Source organism: Lathamus discolor, chromosome 4 (assembly GCF_037157495.1).
Source record: "Lathamus discolor isolate bLatDis1 chromosome 4, bLatDis1.hap1, whole genome shotgun sequence".
Classification (NCBI taxonomy): Eukaryota; Metazoa; Chordata; class Aves; order Psittaciformes; family Psittacidae; genus Lathamus; species Lathamus discolor.
The window spans coordinates 84,097,945-84,118,340 of NC_088887.1; the positions used below are offsets into that span (position 1 = coordinate 84,097,945).

At 41.3% G+C, this 20,396-nt stretch overlaps 1 protein-coding gene across 2 annotated transcripts; it reads left to right on the top strand.

Moving 5' to 3' along the window:
• Positions 1 to 7,914: 7,914 nt before the first annotated feature.
• COMMD6 (COMM domain containing 6) lies at positions 7,915 to 16,035 on the top strand. 2 transcript variants are annotated; one of them, XR_010612359.1, is made up of 8 exons: positions 7,915 to 8,014; positions 8,641 to 8,699; positions 9,260 to 9,325; positions 9,512 to 9,588; positions 10,660 to 10,828; positions 12,023 to 12,175; positions 13,260 to 13,403; positions 14,750 to 16,035. XR_010612359.1 is itself a non-coding variant. In XM_065678106.1 (7 exons), the coding sequence occupies exons 1-7, from the start codon at positions 7,972 to 7,974 to the stop codon at positions 13,308 to 13,310; spliced, it is 618 nt and encodes a 205-aa protein (XP_065534178.1). In that variant the 5' UTR covers positions 7,915 to 7,971; the 3' UTR covers positions 13,311 to 16,035. The 2 variants fall into 2 exon arrangements, 1 of the variants encoding a protein (XP_065534178.1); XM_065678106.1 differs by having other exon boundaries at positions 13,260 to 16,035.
• The last annotated feature ends 4,361 nt before the right edge of the window (positions 16,036 to 20,396 follow it).

Consider the following 20,396-nt stretch of genomic DNA (forward strand, 5'->3'; position numbering starts at 1 on the left):
AATGATGAATCATCAAATCTTTCTGTACCAGCAGCGGACTAACAATTTATTCTGTAAGACTATAAAAGTGAAGCAAAGAAAAAAAACAGTATTGTGATAAACTAGTACCGTATTAGCACATTTAGCTACACTGACTTCTCTGTTAAAAACATCACTACAGATACCTGGCTGCAGGATTCAGAGTGAGTCAGTGCCACTGGAAATCTTTGATGCTAAGAAAGAACATGCCTGTTTATCCTCAGCTGCCAGTTTCTGAACCTTTAAATAATTCTAACATGTACGTATAAAGAAAGGCCCAATATACATTTAGGATTTAGAAATTCCTAGACCTGTATTATAAATACTTTCAGACAGAGAAAACCTTTCAAGGTATTTTGCAAAGACTTCACATATCATGTAACTGAAAAACACCAGTTCTTCTCCAGTATCACCTGAATTTCTACCACAAAGGTTGAAAGAGTCTCAAATTTACAACATATATTTCAAAACTAGAGAGTACACAGTATGGTAAGAACACAGGAAAAGCAAAAGACCATGCATTTAGTACATTTGCTTTCTACTTACTATTAAATAATGGAATAAAATTATTAGAAAAAAAATAGGCTAAGCATTTGTCAAATTACAATGACAGCTCTCATTTGAATCTAATACTTAAAATCCACCCATCTTATAGGTGCACAGAATTTTGGGGGATTTAGGAGTTCACTACCACACCTACCAATAACATTAGCACTTAACAGAAATAGTATGCCCCTATACTCAAGTTAGACAAATAAAATACAATTAAAGAATAGGAAAAATCCAACATGAAACACATAGCAAAATGTCTGTGTAAAGAGATACATTTATTAAACTACTACTAGACACATATATTGCAAATATTAGGGGCACAACATTGTTTGGTTTTTTTTTTCCTTAAGAATTCTACATGTTTTACAGAGCACAGAACAGCGTACCACAAAAAAGTCTGTCCTTGCAATTAATTCTACAAGATTTTTTAAAAACCCTTCTGCAACCATCTGAATCTTAATTACTATTATTGTTGTTTTAAACAGGATATGAATAGCTAGTGACTAATAGCCCTGTTGTTACACAGTTTACCACTGTACTGATGAGATTAAAAAAAACAATGACTAAATAATGTAAGGTGTATTCATATTCAACACTAACCACTCCCTGCACTTCTTTTTAAACATATATTTCTCAGTCTAAACAATGACAACAACCAGTGTTTGTTAAGACTGGCAAAATACAGTGCAGGAGAAAGTCCAACTGGTCTAAAGTGTCCTTTTCTGTACAGAAACATTAACAAAAAAAATCCTTGTGGAGTAAAAGTTCCTATAATCCATGATCAACCGTAACTGACATATAACATCCATTATCATTGCAAAGCCAATGGACAAAAGAGAGATTTTTGACCAGAGAGCTGTTCATTTAATATTATTCCAGGGTTTTCGCCATACAATATAAACACGTAAGGGATACAAGATAACACAAATTTAACAAAAGTCACTATTTTTTCCACCTCAATTTTACTTTGCAGCTGACAGGACTTCATTAGTACCATGAAGAACTCATCTCAACATCTGCAATGTGATAAGAACTCAGAAAATTTGAAATTCTAGTGTTTATTCACATTTTCATTCTTCTAAACTGGAATTTAGCCTCTGAATTTAAAAAATTAAAAATAATAAAAAAATCTAAACCATAAGGAAATCATAGCACCCATTCTAGAAAAGCTCCCAGGAATGGCTGTCAATTTTAATTCAGGACCAGGATTAAAAACTTCTCAGACTACTCCACAGCAGCAATACTGCAAGAACTATAATATTATTTGTCCTAGGAAACTATAAAGCCAAGTTCAAAATGAGCCAGCATCAAAAAGGCCCTTCACCATCCTGCAGATCTAATTAGTACACTACAGCAACAACAATAAAAAAGTTACATTCTTCACACAAAGAAATTTCTAATTTCCAAAATATTTCAAAAATATAATTTTACAAATGTCATCTTACTGCTGGAAGCTTTAGAGTCTTTTGGCTTAAACATTATTCTTAGCATTATCAACAGGCCTGCTGGGACCAACATCTGGCCCCTAATGCTTGTTAAAGATACTCAAGATTACCACTGAGAACATGAGGCAGGGTTGAAGTATGTGCGATCTCCTTTCAGCTAGGGTTTATCCAGTACTTACACTACCTTGTGGACTAGAACAAGTTTCCTTCCTCTAGTGTGGATTCTACCATGCTAAGAAAACCAGTAACAACAAATCACGTGGATATTGTCGTGAACAGGTGGCAAAGTGCAAATGTAGTAAAATTACATTATTTTTTTAGGGTTAGGCAAACCCCCCCCTCAAAAAAAAACCCCAAAAAACAACCAAAAAAAAAACCCCACATTGTTACACAGTGATGTAAGTAGATCCATACAAGTGTACAAAGCCATCACATATAGGTCCAGAACTGGCACACTCTATATATAAATATATAATAACGTTTTAATAATTCATTAATGAATTGAAACCCACTTTGAAACACATCAAAGATCATATTTATAGTCAGACTACACCTATTCTTTTTACTGTTTTTTTTTTCATATAGTATCTTTACATGACACTACGCAGTTGGAGGATTCAGAGGTCCAATACTAGAAGGCTGACTGCAGATACCAGCACGCTAGGAAGCGGTTACTCTCGTTGAAGAAGCAAGAGCCTTTACTACATGAAAACGAAAGGAGATGGGCCTAAAGCTTCGGAAAGACTAAATACTGCCCCAAATAAAAGCTGCTTACCTGATTCGTGACCTGAAAAGAAAGCAGAAAACAGAAGAGAGTTAAGACCCCAGCTACATCCGCTGGCTAAGACCTTCCCCACTCCTGGCCCCCACCAGCCACCACTCACCCCACGATCCTGAGCGCGGAGCGGCCCCAAACTCTTTCCCCTCCGCCATCCTCCTTCCCTCCCGCCGGCAGGCAGCCCGCCCGCCTTCCCTCCCGCGCACCCGGCAGCTCCTCACCACCCCGAGCCGGGCACTCACGTCAGGATTAGCCTCAAGGGGCAGCCAGCGATGGGGCTCCATGGCGGCGGCGATGGCGGGGTAGCAGCTCCCGGTACCGGCACAAGGCTGAAGCTCGCAACACAGCTTTGACAGCGCTTCACGCCGCCACGCCTCAGGCCTGACCCGTGACCGTACCACCGCGAAGTGCGGAAAAGGGGTGCATAGGAGGGAGAAGAAACCCACCCTCCAGCGCCGCAACGCACAACTACCCCCCAGACGGGAGCGGCGACTGGCGGCGGCGCACACTGCGACGAACACCGTCCCGAGCAACAACAACGGGAAGATCCTCCACTCCCCGTCCTCTCGGCTCCCCCCGGCAATGGGCTCTCCCAAAGGGGCACGGGGTGGTGCCTCAGCCGCCTCGCCCCGCGCCTGCTCCCAGCCGTCGGGACCTGCGTGGAGGAGAACAGCCACGGGAGGGCGCCGTACCGCCCCGCCGCTCCAGCACAAGCGCCGCTGCTGCCGGCCGAGGGATGCCGGCGGGGAGCGGGGCTGGAGGGGCGGCCGGCACACAGGGTTCCTCTGGGGCGGCCCTCAGCGGCGCACCAGGATCACAGCCGCTCCCGGGCGCTGAGGTGCCGATGGCGTGTCGGGAAGATATACCCGTAGGAACGGGACAGGCCAGAGCTGTGGCAGTGAGCTGCCCCCACGGTGCCTGAGGAGACTTGAGCGCATGTAGCAGCCGAGGACACGGGGGGTGAGGTCCTTGTGTGATCTACCAAAAACTTACTGAGATGTGTTGAATCTCATAATTAATTAATAAAAAACAATAAAAGCATTTCTCTTCTAAAGCTGTAAATCCCCTCAGCTACTTGGCACTGGTGAGACCACGCCTCGAATAGCATGCTCAGTTCTGGGCTCCTCAGAGATGAGACATTGAGGTGCTGCAAAGGGTACCAAAGCTGGTGAAGGGTCTGGAGCACAAGTGTGATGAGGAACGGCTGAGCAAACTGGGGGTGCTTCGTTCGGAGAAGGCTCAGAGCAACCCCTCTACAGCTACCTGAAAGTAGGTTCTAGTGGGGTGGCATCAGTCTTTTCTCCCAAGTAACAAGAGGTACGACAAGAGGTAACGGCCTCAAGCTGCACCAGGGGAGGTTTAGAATGGAAATTAGGAAAACTTTCTTCACAGAGAGGGTGCTCAGGCATTGGAACAGGCTGCCCAGGGAAGCAGTGGAATCACTGTTCTTGGAAGTGTTCACAAAATGTGTAGATGAGGCCCTAAGTGACATGGTTTAGCGGTGGTCTTGGCAGTCCTTGGGTAATGGTTGGACTTTATGATCTTAAAGGCCTTTTACAACCTAGTTGATACTATGATTTCCCACCTCAGGAGCATATACATACCATTCTTGGCCTTCTGGCTAAGATCAAGCAGTATGTAATATATATCACATGCAGTGCAAGACACATATATATATACACACATTGTAGATTTTGTGTTATGCCTTCTTTCAAGTTAATGCAGAACACCTGAACATGAAGGAACCTACCACCAACTGGAAGAGGGTAGATTTAGATTAGGTACAAGGAAGAAGTTCTTCACTATGAGAGTGGTGAGGCACTGGCACAGGTTGTCTAGAGAAGTTGTAAACGTTCCATCCCCGGCAGTGTTCAAGGCCAGGATGGAAGGGGCTTTGAGCAAACTGGTCTAGTGGAGGTGTCTCTGCCCATGGCAGGGGGTTTATATTAAATGACCTTTAAGGTCCCTTCCAACTCTAACCATTCTATGATTCTATGAAATAGTGTTTCTAGGTACTTAGAGAAGGGTTCATGAAGGTGCCAGGCAGCCAGAAGGGCAGGGAGTCAGGGTACCATACAGTCAAGGGCCAGGCACCAGAGAAACCCAGCTAACAGACACACTTTTTCCTTGCTGCCTCAAGAACTTTTTGAAGAACTCAGTGCAGTTCTTCAGAGTGTTGATGCAAATTACACTCCATTCCACAACTGTTGAGTTTATGAAATGGGGTAAATTCCCTCTGTATTTCACCCGTTGTATTTCACCTGGCAGGACTCTGGTCATGTCACATGCCTGTGCCTAAAGCTTCAGTATTGACCTACCAACAATACTGGTGTGTATCTCTTCAGCAACTCAGTCCACTTGTAGCTCATGAGGTTTGTCTTCTAGTTTCTATACCAAGTGTCTCCTCAACTTAAGTTCTCAGTACTTGACTAGCTAAAGTTGAGCCTGTACTGTCATAACACTACCACAGTCTGCATCTACCTTCCCTTGTCACAGTGCACACTTAGAGAAGGCAGAATCTTCTAAAGATACACAATTTACCTCTGTGAGTGGGCAGACATGCCAAAATTCCATACTTCACCACCTCCTCCTCAAAATTCAAAGAACTAAAAGCATGTTTGCATGGTGTCGTGGTTTAAACCCAACCACAAACCTCGTTCACTCACTCCCCCACTTCTTGCCCTCCCCCTGCTCCTGGAGGGACAGAGAGGAGAATTGAAAAGAATGCAACTCCCACGGGTTGAGATAAGAACAGTTTAGTAACTAAGGTGTAACACAAATCACTACTGCTACCACCAATAATAATAATGATAAAGGAAATAACAAGAGGAAAGAATACAACACCTCAGCACCAGCTGACTGATAACTTGCCCCACTCCCCCCAGCTGAGCACTGATACCTTGTCCAACCCTGCAGCCCCTCTAGCCCTTCTGGGTCACTCCCAGTTACATCCTGGGCATGACATGCTGTGGTATGGAATACCTCTTTGGCTAGTTTGGGTCAGGTGTCCTGTCTCTGCTTCCTCCCGGCCTCCCCTCCTCCCTGGCAGAGCATGAGGCTCAGAAAGTCCTTGGCCAGACCAAACATTCGAGCAGCAACTGAAAACATCAGCATTATCAGCACTGTTCCCAGGCCAAAAGATCAGAACACAGCACTGCACTAGCTCCTAAGAAGGAGAAAAATGACTGCTGCTGCTCAACCAGGACACATGGTGAGGAAAATAATTCCAAAATAATTCCAAATCTGAGCAAGCGATTCTGTAATTCCCAAACTACCAATATACTCAACTTCACTTCTTGGAGAAAGAATAAAATGTAACATAACAAATATTAGTCATAGCGCTAAAGGCACTTCTAGGAGACTTGATGAAACTGTAATACAAAATAACATGTAAAGTTCTCTAGATAACAACATATGTAATAGTTACCCAAGAACAAAGAGTTTGTTAAGTTTTTACTATCAGAGATAGATCTTACCAGTATGTACTTTGCTAGTGTTTTGACAACTATGAGGTCATAAAAATACACGCTAGTCAAAAACATTTGCACCTTTAATTAGATACTTTAAGAGCTAGAGGCCAAGATCAGACAGGCCCTAAATGTATAAAGCTCATAAACACGCACCATGTTGCATAATAATTACCCTTTTCCTGAAACACATTCTCAATTCTTTCATTAACGTTTATTGAAAACATGTAATTTTAAACAAGCCATCACTACTGCATGAAAAGTTTTTTTACTTCTCAGTCACAGTTCTAAAATAGCTCATAGCATCATAGAATGGTTTGGGTTGGAAAGGACCTTAAGATCATCTAGTTCCAACCCCCCTGCCACAGGCAGGGATACCTCACACTAGATCATGTTCCCCAAGGGTTTATCCAACCTGGCCTTGAACACTGCACCAGCGATAGAGCATTCACAACTTCCCTGGGCAACCCATTCCAGTGCCTCACCACCCTCACACTAAAGAACTTCCTCCTTATATCTTAACCCAAACTTACCCTGTTTAAGTTTGAACCCATTACCCCTTGTTGTTCTGTCACTGCAGTCCCTAATGAATAGTGCCTCCCCAGCATCCTTGTAGGCCCCCTTCGAATACTTGGGAGGCTGCTATGAGGTCTCCAAGCAGCCTTCTCTTCTCCAGGCTGAACAGCCCCAACTTTCTCAGCCTGTCTTCAGACAGGAGATGTTGAGATTATGACAAGAAAAAAAAACAACAAAAACCAAACCCAAACCCAAAACAAACAAAAACAACAACAAAAAAGAACAAATGTAAGACTGATTAATACAGAAATCTAATATTTGCTCTTTTTTGTTTTTGAAAGCGAAACTGGTAAAGTATCAGTGCTGGTTTAGGGCTGTAGCAACACCCCAAACTAAATTTAACCAAGTTCTGTATGGAAAGCTTATTGAACATGGTTCTAACTGTAGTTTTACTTAAAAAAACAAACAAACAAACAAAAACAAACAGAAAACTATTTTCCCATAAAAAAAGTGAAGACATAGTTTATCTACACAAATCATCCATGAACCGCAGAGTTTATTTGCAGGTGTACAGGCTGTTTCCACAACGTACCCGCACCAAGTACAGTCATACAAGTTTACTATACCATTCAGCATGTACACAGCACAACACGTGATTTACGTACCCAAGACTGCAGCAGGCACCGAGAAAACCCTAGCACCAATTAACAATAACCAAACCCAGCAAATAACTTGTTGCACAAACCAGATGTGATTTGAACCACCATTCCCAGAAGCCTCCCACTGAGGGCTCTCCCACCAGCATCACTTCCCAAGCACCGATAGACCACAGCCAGCCTGAGGGGAGGCCCTCAGGGCCAAAAAAAGGTCGTCTTTTACATGCCACAGCTGCAGGCCCAATAATCTCTTACAAGTCAGTCTTGGTTTTACTTGTATTTATATTTACATATATACTTATTTATATTTACACCTATTAAAGATGCATTTTAATGTCCAGAAGGACAAAACCCCCAACACCTCAGACACACCCACCCAGCAGTGAGGTGGTGCATATGAGAAGAAAAGCGCACGCTCCCTCCCCGTCAGCCAATAAGGGAGAAGCCTGTGACTCTGCCTCGTTCTGGTACGTCCTGGGGCCAATCAGGGTGGTCAGCGTTCTGCGGCGGAGGTTGGGTTTCGGTGAAGGAGCGGTGTCATGGCCACCGCTTCCGCTGTGGTGCGGGCGCTGGAGGCGCTGGGTGAGTTGGCTCCGGTGTGCGGGCGGGGGAGCTGAAGTGGAGCTGGGCCCGCAAGTGTGCGGTGTGTGAGGGGAAGGTAATGCGGCCCGCCGGGTATGCGGGCGTTCCGGACTGCCAGCCTTTTCTCCTCTTGAAAGCTTAGCCGCGGAGCCGCCTCGGTCAGGGCCGTGGGCTCACCCGTTCCTAATAGGTCCTGGTAAAAGCTTGTGGGTGACGGGGGAGGGCCTTCTCAGGCTGCTCGCCGGCCGCCTCGGGGCTTGGCCGCCGAGAGGTGCCGTAGATGTAGCAGCGTATCCTTCGGGAGAGCAGCGGTGTTGCGCTGCGGCTGTCAAGAGTGCAGGCTGACGGGCTTGGTGCAGGTGCTGCTCCACGGGGTCAGAGGCATTACGCGGGGCTGTCAAACCGTGCGATTGCATAGGACTGAAGTCTTAACGAGTCTCTTTTCTTGGACTTGATTTGGGATGCTGAGCAGATTATGTTAACGTAAGTTATGACAAACTCCCTTAAAGAAAGTTTTGCTGTAAAAGTAAATGCATGCATCATGACCCAGGAATTCTTCAGGGAGAGGTTAGACTCATCGCTGTAACACTTTTTTGTTTCTGATCGCTGCTGCTTGTGTTTTTTAGATGTTGGTGGTGCAGCAGATAAGATTAGTTTAATACCTCAAGACTTCTTTGCAGAGCTGGTAAGTAGGGCAATAAATTGGATGTGGAAAGAAACCTTTTTGTTTAACCTCTTCCGGTTTTTGTCTGCTGCAAAGGGGTTCTTATGTATGTGGTAGCTCAGATTTATGTGACTCATGAAATGGACCAGCCCTGCTAAAAGCAATGGGATTGCTTTACATTTATGTTTTTATCCTGGAAGACTTTTAAAAATGTATTTTTGCCTTTCATCTAAATGAGACATTAAGCTAGTTTGTTTAGAGAACATTCAGCTTGTTTACAGTAGTGTGGTGTACAGGATGCCTGTTCAATTACTATGAAAATGGTGTGTTAAGTAGCAATAGCTATTGAGGCAGTAACTGGAATTCTTGACTGAATTTATTTGCTTTTATTACTTTTGATACAATTTTAATATTAGTCATTTCAACAACTTTTTTACTTGAGTTCACATTTAAAGAAATCTTCTGTGGTCCATCTTTGCATTAACCAGTTTTATTTTATTTTGTAGTCTCCAAGTATTCAGGCTAGCTTTGTCTTGTATATTAAAATATCAATAAAGAATGTTTTCAAACTTTCTTTACAGTGTGAACAAATAGTTCAACATCTGAACCATAAGATCCCTGGTGTAAATACTGCTGAACTGTGTCAGGTAAGCTTGGATACTAGCGCTTACAAGCTATTATATTAGCTGTATATGCTGTAAAGGATAGATTCCCCAAGTCTTTTTTTTTTTTTGTGTTTGTGTGTATATACAAAGAGGTTTTTATTAAGGTATAATTAACTATTAAGGTATAGTTTACTATTAATTGTAATTGTTTGAACATTCTGTTTCCAGAGAATTCAAACATCTGGGGCTGAGATTGGTGTTGGCGACCTGGCAAAAATAGCTAACATTGTTTCATTTCTGTTTAGGTAAGCACAAAATGATTTATTTTGCCTCATGTCTTTTTAATTTTTTCCCCCTCCACCCCAACTTAATAGTGGCATTAAAAGTGACATCAAATATGGGTATAAACAAACTGACTTGGGAAAAGGGTAAACATTTGTAATTCTCAGTACACAAAGAAAGAACTTCTGGCCTTAGTTGATATTTTTAAAAATATGTAGTTACTTACCATATTGTCTCACTTTTTTTTTTTTTTTTAAAGTTAAAGAGAGGAAATTGTTCTATGATCCTGTTTGCAAGCTTTAGAACTACTGGCAAAATAAAAGAGGAAGCTAAGCTCTGTTCAAAAGCTAAGTCAGCTAGGCCTTTGTAATGTTAATATAACTAAAGAAACCATACCAGGAGAAATTCAACATACTACTTTTTTTCCTCTATAAAATATAAAGCCTTAAATTATATTAGACCATGCTGCTTGAAGGACCAACTCTTTTCCTCTTTTATTAATCCCTCTTAAAGAGTGGATCTGCATGATCAAACCTTGGCTGTGATTTTTATGGGTTTTTTTAACCTGTTTCTGTAGAGGTAGTTGAGTGGCAATTTTCCTCTAGATGTGCTGCCTTTTCAGTTGAGGGTTTATTGTGCCATTTGACTTCTGTTAGTACCAATTATGCCATTACCTAGAGGTTCTTACTTGCCTTTGATATTTAAAATTACCTCTCCTAAATGTTTAATTAGAAAGTGCCTTAGTTCTAAAGTAATAACATTTTTTAACTGCTCAATGTGCACAGTTTTCACTAATAATTCCCTTTTACAGTTGCAACAGCACTTGGAGGTTGTGATCATTTTTGTTTTAATGTTGCATATTTTGCAAGCCCTGCAAAGCTTGGTTTCTGCATGTTAAATTCATGTTGGTTTTTGCATGTGGATCCACAAGAGTAGTAAAGTATTCTGGGGAAAAAAATGATAGTGTACCTAATAATTGTAAAATGTATAGACACATAAAGCAGAAACAAATTGCCTATTTGGAATGAAGTGAGACGTTTTATTAAATTTATGGAGAGTGAAATTGATGTGGTGTTCTTTGGATATATCTATAGCACAGCAGCCAGAAACAATCTCTCTACGGAAGAACTCGTCACCACCTTGGGCAATGCAGTCAGCACGCTGCCGAAACATGCGCTTCAGGTTATTCGTCATGTGTGGAATGAGCAGGGCAAATCCATTAGTGTGTCAGAAGATGGAGGAAATATGGGCACTGTGGGGCAGGTAACTAAATGACAAAGTGCAGCTGAGCTATTAACTTTTCAGATATCTCAGTGCTTCATTGTGTGTATTGTATTGTCAAGGACGTGGCAGTATCTTGCTGAAAGCTTTCATTCATACATATATACACATATATATTTATTTTTATATATGTTGCCAAATGCCTACCCAGATAAAGGAGGTTATTATAAAGTAAAAGTTGACTATGCTGAACAGTTTTCTAATATTGTTGCTTGTACAATAAAGTTACTTTTTATACCTCTTTAAAAATTAGCTTTCATAGTACTATTAGGGAAGGTGAGTGGCAGTCAGTGTGGCAGTTTTGGCTGTTTGTGTAAATCTGTTTTAATTTTAATTGTTCTTTCGAGTTGATTACATCAGCACTTAGTTGTTTTATTCTTTGTCTCCTTAAGTAAATTTAATTTTTTTAAAAGATAACTTTCTGTCAAATTACAGCATTCCTTTTTTCCACCTTTTTGAAAAAATGGAGTGTATTTGCACTTTATAATCTTTTTTTCTAACAGTTAATGGTACAGAATTAGGGAAAAAATATTTTGTCTGAGTTTTAGTAGTAAGCTTTTCTGAAGGGTCCCTTCACTTTATGCAAGTTCTCCCTATCATAAGAGGCTAAAAATAACTTACCTGCCTGAAATGTTTTTATAATATACTTTGATTTATCTAAAATTGACTTATGAAATGCCTTGATTTTTTTTTTTTCTCCACTAGTGCTATTATAAATTTTTTTGTGCACTGTGTGAGGTTTTGCTCATGTTGCCGTTTGATTTAGAAACATCTTAAAAACAAAAAAAACAAAATACACACCAAAAGCCAAAACACACACAAAAAAAACCACAAAAACCCAAACAAAATCCCAATGAATTAAAAAACCTAGAAAAACATGCATGATATACAAGCCAGGTGAACTCTACGGCTCAAGCTCCTCTTACCAGAACTTAAAACAGACTGTAGTTGACTACTGACAGTACTTGAATAAGGAAAGTAGATTTAGTGAAGGAACTTATTGCTTGTTTCGTCACTATTAAAAGGATGTTTTTTTGTATTTGCAGTAATATCTGAATGTGTATGTTGCCCATTTGTATTTAAGCTCTAGATGTTCTATATTGTCTGGAAAAAAATCCATCTGACAGAATAGGAGTGGTAGGTTAGATCTTTCTTTATCTTTTTCTTTCTTTATAGTTTGTAGATATTAAATGGAAACTGGGAGTTGCAATGAGCTCTGACACGTGCAGGTCTCTGAAGTATCCTTATGTTACAGTGACGCTAACAGTGGCAGACCCTTCAGGACAATTAACAGACAAAACTTTTGAAATGACGATCCCCCAGTTCAAGGTCTGTAATCAGTGTTGCTTGAATCAGTCACATTTCTTGTGAAAGAGTGGCTATATACCATTGTGTTTGTTGGTGTCGATAATTTACTATACAGTCTTACAAAGATGAAGCATTAAACATCTGAAACACTAAGGCTAAATACTTATTTCATAACATTTAGGGTTTTTATTCAGAAATATTAATTTAGCAGTAATTAATCTGTTCTCTTATGAATAAGCTAACAACTGAAGACATAGACACTTGGATCCTTCTTGTTAGCTGTCGCTCTGCCTTATGAAAAATGGATAGAACATTTTAAATCTAGGGAAGTGTTCCCCAGCCTCACAATCTAAAACTTGGGTTAAGTGTAACACTTGTTAATGATGAGGAATGGAGGTCAGTCTGCTTTGTCACGACTGGCTTTTAACTGCTATGCCTTCATCTGTTAACTTACATAACTCTGATTTTGCATAATTGTGGCACTTGTCATTCCTGTTTCAAGGGCAAATACAAAATTTAGAATCTTGCACAAGTTTACAAACAAATCCTTGGAGTTGGACTGGCAGAAATTTGAGAAGGCTATTCTGAATCCTTAGGTGAAATAGTAATTCTGTTTGAAAAATACCCGGTAATTTGGTGCTCAACTGCTGTAAGAAATTGATTCTATACTTGATAATCCTGGATTATTTCAGCAGGCAATATTTGCAAGAATAGGTGTTTTGGTAGTGGCCATCTTGTTGAGTTTTTTTTGTGCAGCTTTACGTGGTTGTTTATTTTGGGTTTTCTGGGTTGGTTTTTTTGGTGTTTTTTTTTTTGTGGTGAGCGAGCTACTTTGTGTTTTTCTTTCATAGCAGATTTTCCTGTTAATAGGCAAATCAATGCAAATGAGGCATCACCTGTGTAGATTTAATAGTAAATGTATCAAAACACCAACCAGCCCACAAAAAGTAAAGCAGAAACATTCAGTTCAAGCTGCAAATTCTAACTGGAGGGAAGAGGGAATGTGAGAAATACGGCTTGTGATTTTTGTCTAACATGCTAGTCTGAACTACAGTTTGAGCTTTTCTTCAAGCAACTGAAATTTATCTCAATTCTTGCTTTTTAGAACTTCCTCAGACAGTTCAAGGAAATGGCAGCTGTTCTTGAAACAGTTTGAAGAGAACTTTTATTTACACTGAAATTTTGGACAGACTTAGATCAAGCAAACTTTCCATTCTGCACAGGGAATAAAGTGCCATTGTTCAGCAAGGTATGTATCCTTGTCTCTTCAGCAGGTATTTGTCAGCATCATCTTTGCATTGCTGTGAAGATTTTTTCACTTTTGAATACTTGAAGCAACTCTGCAGTGCTTGTGAAAATGTTCAGCTTTGTTCATTCTGGTAGACAAAAGATCAGGATGTGTATGGAGAAACATCACTGTAAACTTTCTAATATCCAACAATAAGAAACTACACACTGAACTCTAGAATGCAGAAAGACACCTGAAAATGTTGACTGGGAAGATACTGAGAGAAGTGTAAACACAATGTTAACACTTCTGTCAGTAAAATTGAGGTGCACATGGACTCAACAGTAATACTAACTATAAGGAGTATATGAAGTTACATGTAACAAGCATACAGTTACTGTTGAAGAATAGCAATGTCAAGTAGATAGTTGCAGGTATTTGCAGATCCTGATTTCAGTCTTCTTTTAATAACTGGAGTAGTCTTAATAGGTTGTTTATTTCAAATACTTATTTCCCATAACCTGTGCTTGTAAAAACTGAGTTAATGCAGTAAGCTTTTCTGGAGACCCAAAATTTATTCTCTGAAATGAAGCTCACAGGCTAATTTTAAATAAAGGTAGAAAGGTGAATTTAATTCAAAAGCATTTAAATATATTTTTGCCTTTGCATTTAATCCAGCTCTAATCTGTGCAACTCTGCCTGATGTTTTGATTAGCAGTCTGCTTTATAATATAGTTAGAATATTGATGTAGTTGCCTCAGTTCAGGCTCTGAACTGGAAAAGTCAAGAGGAAACATGAAAATTCAGGCTGGAGTGTTAGCCAAGCATGTCAGAGAAAGGACCATGCTAAAAGTCAGCAAGATTTCTTTCCTTCTGTTGTGTGGCACGAGTGCATTGGGCAGTGGTGTTCTCAGAGAATGTCCTGACTAACAACATTTTTACTTTGATTCTGAAGAATTGGGGGCATTTCCAAAGGGGGAGTGATAAATCCAGTGTGTTTGCATGCTCTGTTGTTGTTCTGGTCTTTTTTATTTTTTCTTTTTTTTTTTCCCCTTTCTTTCCCCTTGTTTCCCATATACAAAACACAAATTGCAAACATAGTGGGATGTAATAAAAACAATCCTTTCACATTTTGAGATGTGGTAGTGTAGTAGAGCAGAGGAGGTAACTATGAAGAGAAACAATTCATACTGATAAGCAGACTGAAATTTATGCTGCAGAGTGGTAGAGACTGAGAACCAGTTCTGCAAGGACAGATCCTCAAGGGATTTCAGGCTCCCTTAAATGCATGTGCCTTTCTAAAGACGTTTGTTTTTCTTTCTTTCTTTCTTTTTTTTTTTTTTCTCTCTATTATTAACTTTTTCTAGAAGCTGGCTGAAACTCATTGGCACAGGTTATGCCTGTCTTTTGTGTCATGAAAATAAATGGCAGCACACTGCATGCTGCATTACTGCAGTCCTTTCAACAAAGATACACCACCACTGTCTGGGCATTATGCGTGGTGCATAAAAACAATACTTGGAGTTGCTTGAAAGCACAAATCGGTGAAAAAGTGTTGGCTTTAACAGGAGATAGTGGAGGCTGTGGCTGTTGGTCTGGATGATACTTTCTTTGTGCTGCTGAAGTCCGAGGTGTGTGCTTTGTGGCTGGAAAGAACAGGTTGCTCTTTTCTGGAATCCTCTCAGTGGAATGTCACAAAATGGTCTTCGGAACAGGCTTCCATTTGCATTTTCCCTTTTCTGTCTGCAAGGGCTCAGGACTGAACACAGTGCTGAAAGAAGCCTCTAGGTATATGGAAAAGTGGTATGAGCAGCTGATTTATTTTTTATTGTTAATTTGCGGAAGTCAGAGTGTAAGGCTGCTGAAACTGGAAAACATTGTCATGCTTTGGCCCAGTGAATTAATTGTTTTACATTAATGCAAGAGTTCCAGAAAAAGAATAACATTTTTTTTAGTAAAGCTGGAGCCTTAAAAATACTTTGCATGTGTTCTAATGCACTCAAGTTCTTCATATAGCTGGAAATATTTGTGCCTTCATTTGAACTGGATGGAAGGGAAGATTTAACTGTGTCTTACAGCAATTTAGTAGATGCTAGTAGGTAATGAGGAAACTACAAGTTACCGTTTTACCTTCGTCCATCACCAAGAGGAGAAAGTTGGCAGCTTTTCAAAAATCTTATATTTTGTCAAGTCAAATGTTCTAGATATACTAATGAGTATTTTGAAATGTCCCTGAACTCCAGCGTGTTGTAACTGTGGCTGGAAGATGCCTGGACATGTGTGCTGTACCGGTTTACTGCCTGAGAATTTTCAGAGGTGTTTATGGACATCTAGGAGATGTGATTAAAAGTTGGCTATGTACTCAGACTTCTGAGATTTGTCCTGATCACAATCAGTTGAAATTCCTATACTGAGTAGTGGAAGAATTAAGTACTTTATTAATAAAACCTAACTAAAACCCTAACAGTTTTCAGGGTAGCCATATTAACATGTTCAAACAAGCTGTTAAATTGTCTATATGTGCACAAACCAGATGTCTTCAGAGAGAATCAGGAGTCCTTGTGTGTTTTGAACTTTACTTGTTGATTGATATGAACTTGTATAACATTAATATTTTTGTAAGCCCATTAAACATACAGGTAACAAAGGTGAAGATGGTCTGTATTTTGTTATAAGCTGACTGCATGAAAGTTTGTCTCATAAATACTATAATGGGTAAAATTCAGGACTGGACTATAACTAGACTTCTTTCCTCACTAAATTAGGATGAAGTTCAGACATTTGCAGTCTTTCTTTGTGCTAGGGTACCAAAGAATAACTGCAGGCTGCAAGGAATGTTTGTATCAATTACAGCTAGAGAAAATGTTGTACTGAACTAGGAAAAGACAGGACAGACGAGATTCATGACATTTTGCAGGAAAGTGCATACAAGTGCTTTTCTTTCCTTCACTGTATTTAGGAGATAAGTAAAAAATATTTCTTTTCAACATTTACCTGGAACAGAGCAAGAGGAATGAAGGCGGAGGCGGGTCTTGCATAGTAAACAAACCCAGGGCGGGGACTAATGAAGGCATCTCCTGGCAGTAGCAATCTGTCGTCTTCATCACATGACCAATTTTTTGTTCTGCCTTTTTTGCATTTGTTTCAAACATATTGGCCCATTTGCAGAAAGCTGATTTGTAGAAAAATGGATAAAAGTCCAGAGGAAGAGAGCAAAAAATCGCTGCAGTCATGTCTGTGTGCTAGTGTTTTACATATTTAGCTTCTGCATGCTTTGGCCTAGTCATGGCCATGGTATAAAAGTATGTCTCTGTTCCTGCTTCCACAAAATCGTACTGCCTTTCTTTAGCAACATTTAAAAGGTATATAACCTGCAAGCCTACTTTCTTTTCCTTTTTTTTTTTTTCTTTTATTTTTTTCCACCCTCTTTCCAAGCCTTTGCACTCAATCTTGACTGTGGGTGTAATGAGAGGGTAATTGCAGCTCCATTGGAGAGGCATGCAGGGTTCTTCTGCTTAGCCCTTGGGGGTACTACAAAGTGCGGAAGTCATTTAATCTACCTGCAGCAAAAACTACCCTGGCTCTGAAGAACCTTTGCAACAGAGGGAGGGACTTCAAATTCAGCGGCCTATGGCCTATCCTGTACCCTGTAGTTGATCATGGTAGCGCTTGTTTCTGAGACAGATGTTTAGTAAAGCGTTGGTTGAGCTGCTAGCTTACTGAGCATTCACTCAATTAGCAAGTTGAATCTGTGCAGGTCAGTACATGACATAACAAATGCCTCGATGTGGTTTGAGCTTGTATGGTATGCTGCTACATGCTTCGTAAGGCTTGGTCACCTGATAAATGACTGCTTTTGCTTGTCACTGGGCAATTTTAGCCAAACGTTTCCTTTACATTTTGCTTCTACTGTACAGCACTGTCCATATGTACTTGTTTAGTTACACTTTTGATGTTTGAGGCGCATGAGGAAGCGTGCATGTTAAAGGGATGGTGCCCAGTACTCCCCATACCTAGTCCTGGATGCTTTGAAAGACTTTCTAACTCTTGTTTCCAAGGCTTTTCTGAGGGAAGGTGTTAAAGCACCTGCCATTTGAACTGAGTTACTGGGATATGTCTGTTAATTACTTATAAGATAGTGTCATTGAGAAGGTAAGGAAGCTTAGATTCCTGATCTTCTCTGTGAAGGCTAATTTCAGTGTTCCCGCTGGGTTCCCTCTACTATGATAGAGGTTCCTCCTATGGCTAATGCACAGTCTAGCTGCCCTAGCTTAAGAACCATTTCTGTTCAGTATGTGTAGGTGCCATATCTTCGGAATACTCTGTTAGTGTTTACATTACAAATACTGTTAGATTTGTGAATTGGGAATTTCAGTGTCAGTTTCAGCATCAGAACTATAGACTCATAAAATGATTTGAATTGGAAGGGGCCTTAAAAATCATCTAGTTACAACTGCGTGCCATGGGCATGACACCTTCCACTTGACCAGATTGCTTAAAGCCCTATCCAGTCTGGCCTTGAACACTGCTGGGCATGGCGCATCCACAGCTTCTCTCAGCAATCTGTGTCAATACCTCACCACCCTCACATGGAAGAACTTCTTAATATCTAACCTAAATTTCCCACTTTCAGTTTCAAGTCATTCCCCCTTGTCCTATCACTACAGGTCCTTGCAAAAAGTCCATCTCCAGTTTTCTTGCCTGACTTTTTAGGCACTGGAAGGCTGCTCTATGGTCTCCCCTGAGCATTCTCTTATCCAGGCTGAACAAGCCCAAGTCTCTCAGCCTTGTCTTCATAGGGGAGGTGCTCCAGCCCTCTGATCATTTTCACATACTGAGTTTTGGGACAGTAAGTTTTAGTATACATATTAAAAAAGAAGGTAATTTTTTTTATTTCGTATATTAAATTCCTGCACTATATCGCATTTGGAGAGGAATTTGTGATAGCTTCGATCACCAGGTGGCACTGCTTCATACAGCCTTCATAAAGGGTGATACTTTCAGAGTGTGTCTGCAATAAAATAAGGACTTTCAGTTTTCTACCCTAGGTGGCTTGTATCTGAAACTGTACACATTCGTGTAGCCATAACTTACATCTCCTTACATTGTAGGAAAATACTCTAACTTGAAAAATCATGGCAGTCAGGTGAAGTTCCTGATGATTGGAAAAAGGGAAATATAACCCCCATTTTCAAGAAGGGGAAAATGGATGACCCAGGGAACTACAGACCAGTCAGTCTCACCTCTGTGCCTGGTAAAATCTTGGAGCACATTCTCCTGGATGGCATGCTAAGGCACATGAAAAGCAACAAGGTGCTTGGTGACAGCCAGCATGGCTTCACTAGGGGGAAATCCTGCCTGACCAATTTGGTGGCCTTCTATGATGGGGCTACAGAAGTGATGGACAAGGGTAAAGCAGTTGATGTCATGTACCTGGACTTGTGCAAAGCATTTGACACTGTCCCACAACATCCTTGTCTCTAAATTGGAGACACATCAATTTGATAGGTGGACCACTCGGTGGATAAAGAACTGTCTGGATGGCCACACGCAAAGAGTTGTGGTCAATGGTTTGATGTCCGGCTGGAGACCAGTAACGAGTGGTGTCCCTCAGGGATCGGTGTTGGGACCGGTCTTGTTTAACATCTTCATCGCTGACATGGACAGTGGGATTGAGAGCGCCCTCAGCAAGTTTGCTGATGACACCAAGGTGTGTGGTCCAGTTGATATGCTGGAGGGAAGGGATGCCATCCAGAGGGACCCTGACATGCTTGTGAGGTGGGCTGATGCCAACCCTATGAAGTTCAACCACGACAAGTGCAAGTTTCTAAACCTGGCTGGGAGCAATCCCAGGCACAGCTACAGGCTGAGCAGAGAAGATTCACAGCAGCCCTGTGGAGAAGGAGTTGGGGGTGTTGGTCAATGAGAAACTGAACATGAACTGGCTTCAGTGTGCGCTCACAGCCCAGAAAGCCAACCGTATCCTGGGCTGCATCAAAAGGAGCGTGACCAGCAGGTCGAAGGAGGTGATCCTGCCCCTCTACTCTGCTCTTGTGAGACCTCACCTGGATTATTGTGTGCAGTTCTGGTGTCCTCAACATAAAAAGGACATGGAACTGTTGGAACAAGTCCAGAGGAGGGCCATAAGGATGATCAGGGGACTGGAGCACCTCCCGTATGAAGACAGGCTGAGAAAGTTGGGGTTGTTCAGCCTGGAGAAGAGAAGGCTGCGTGGAGACCTCATAGCAGCCTTCCAGTATCTGAATCACAGAATCACAGAATCACAGAATCCCAAGGGTTGGAAGGGACCTAAAAAGATCATCTAGTCCAACCCCCCTGCAAGAGCAGGGTAACCTACAGTACATCACACAGGAACTTGTCCAGGCGGGCCTTGAATATCTCCAGTGTAGGAGACTCCACAACCCCCCTGGGCAACCTGTTCCAGTGCTCTGTCACTCTTACAGTAAAGAAGTTCTTCCTGATGTTAATGTGGAACTTCCTATGCTCCAGTTTACACCCATTGCCCCTTGTCCTATCACAGGATATCACTGAAAAAAGCCTAGCTCCATCATCCTGACACCTACCCTTTACATATTTGTAAACATTGATGAGGTCACCCCTCAGTCTCCTCTTCTCCAAGCTAAAGAGACCCAGCTCCCTCAGCCTCTCCTCATAAGGGAGATGTTCCACTCCCTTAATCATCTTTGTGGCTCTGCGCTGGACTCCTTCAAGCAATTCCCTGTCCTTCTTGAATTGAGGGGCCCAGAACTGGACACAATATTCCAGATGCGGCCTCACCAAGGCTGAGTAGAGGGGGAGGAGAACCTCTCTTGACCTACTAACCACTCCCTTTCTAATGCACCCTAAGATGCCATTTGCCTTCTTGGCCACAAGTGCACATTGCTGGCTCATGGTCATCCTCCTATCCACCAGGACCCCCAGGTCCCTTTCTCGTTCACTACTTTCCAGCAGGTCAACCCCCAACCTGTACTGGTACATGGGGTTGTTCTTCCC